Source organism: Branchiostoma floridae, chromosome 1 (assembly GCF_000003815.2).
Source record: "Branchiostoma floridae strain S238N-H82 chromosome 1, Bfl_VNyyK, whole genome shotgun sequence".
NCBI classification, from domain to species: Eukaryota; Metazoa; Chordata; class Leptocardii; order Amphioxiformes; family Branchiostomatidae; genus Branchiostoma; species Branchiostoma floridae.
Window position 1 is genome coordinate 14135459 of NC_049979.1, and position 821 is coordinate 14136279.

The 821-nt window shown below is 53.1% G+C and overlaps 2 protein-coding genes across 2 annotated transcripts in view; one reads left to right on the forward strand and one right to left on the reverse strand.

The window, feature by feature from the left end:
* Nucleotides 1–97, forward strand: part of LOC118407868 (kelch-like protein 24) — a 3798-nt gene extending 3701 nt beyond the window's left edge. The window contains exon 5 of the mRNA XM_035808790.1: nucleotides 56–97. Coding sequence (XP_035664683.1) covers nucleotides 56–97 — 42 coding nt within the window. The remainder of the gene's footprint in view (nucleotides 1–55) is intronic.
* A 100-nt stretch (nucleotides 98–197) lies between these two features.
* LOC118408700 (ankyrin-3-like) overlaps nucleotides 198–821 on the reverse strand; it is a 1893-nt gene continuing 1269 nt past the window's right edge. Inside the window, exon 2 of the mRNA XM_035809893.1 lies at nucleotides 198–818. Coding sequence (XP_035665786.1) covers nucleotides 198–818 — 621 coding nt within the window. The remainder of the gene's footprint in view (nucleotides 819–821) is intronic.

Consider the following 821-nt stretch of genomic DNA (forward strand, 5'->3'; position numbering starts at 1 on the left):
AATTTTCCTGAACTTACAACATGACACGTTGACTGAAAGACATTTCGGCTCTCAGCTTCTTTATTCACTAATGATTTCAGTAGAGCATTTCCCTTGATTCTCTTATTCAGACGCCAATATCCCATATTAAATGTTTCCATCAAGGCTACGATTGCTTCTACAGTTGGTGTATTATTTCTGCACAACGCGTGCCCGCGCTACTGGTGAAGCACTTGGCCAAACGTGGCCGACGTGCAGGACATCATCCATCTGAGTGTCAAGTCTTCGGCCCGTGAGTCAAGACATACCTCCCGTTTCAGGGCCATGGGGAGAGGTAGACTCGCCACGTTGTTCACCATGAAGGGCGAGCACGGGGATGCGCACCTCCGGACCTGGCTCCGCACGGCGTACACGCACAGTTTCTGCAGGGTCGGCGGGACGTGGGTTTCTCTGATCAACTCTTCCTTGAGTGAAGTGAAGAGGCGATGGTACATGTACACATTTTGGTCGTCTACCTGCAGCATGCACGGTAAGGTGCCCTGCTTGGAGTACAGTCCCCGCCAGTACGCAGTGCTCTCCAGTAGGCGTAGGAGGCACATGCAACTGAACATGTTCTCTCTGTTGTCCAGGAAAACGTACAAAGGCGTCGCTCTAACAGTGTCACGGGTCCGCATATCGGGGTCGGCTCCGTACGACAGGAGGGCACTGACTAGGTAGTACTCCCCCTCTTGTGCTGCGTAATGTAGGGCCGTTTTGCCACGCCGGTCAGCATGGTTGATTGTCCACACCAGAGTCGACCAGAAACCCAACTTCACACTGACCGATCGCTCGGGGCTGCTCTT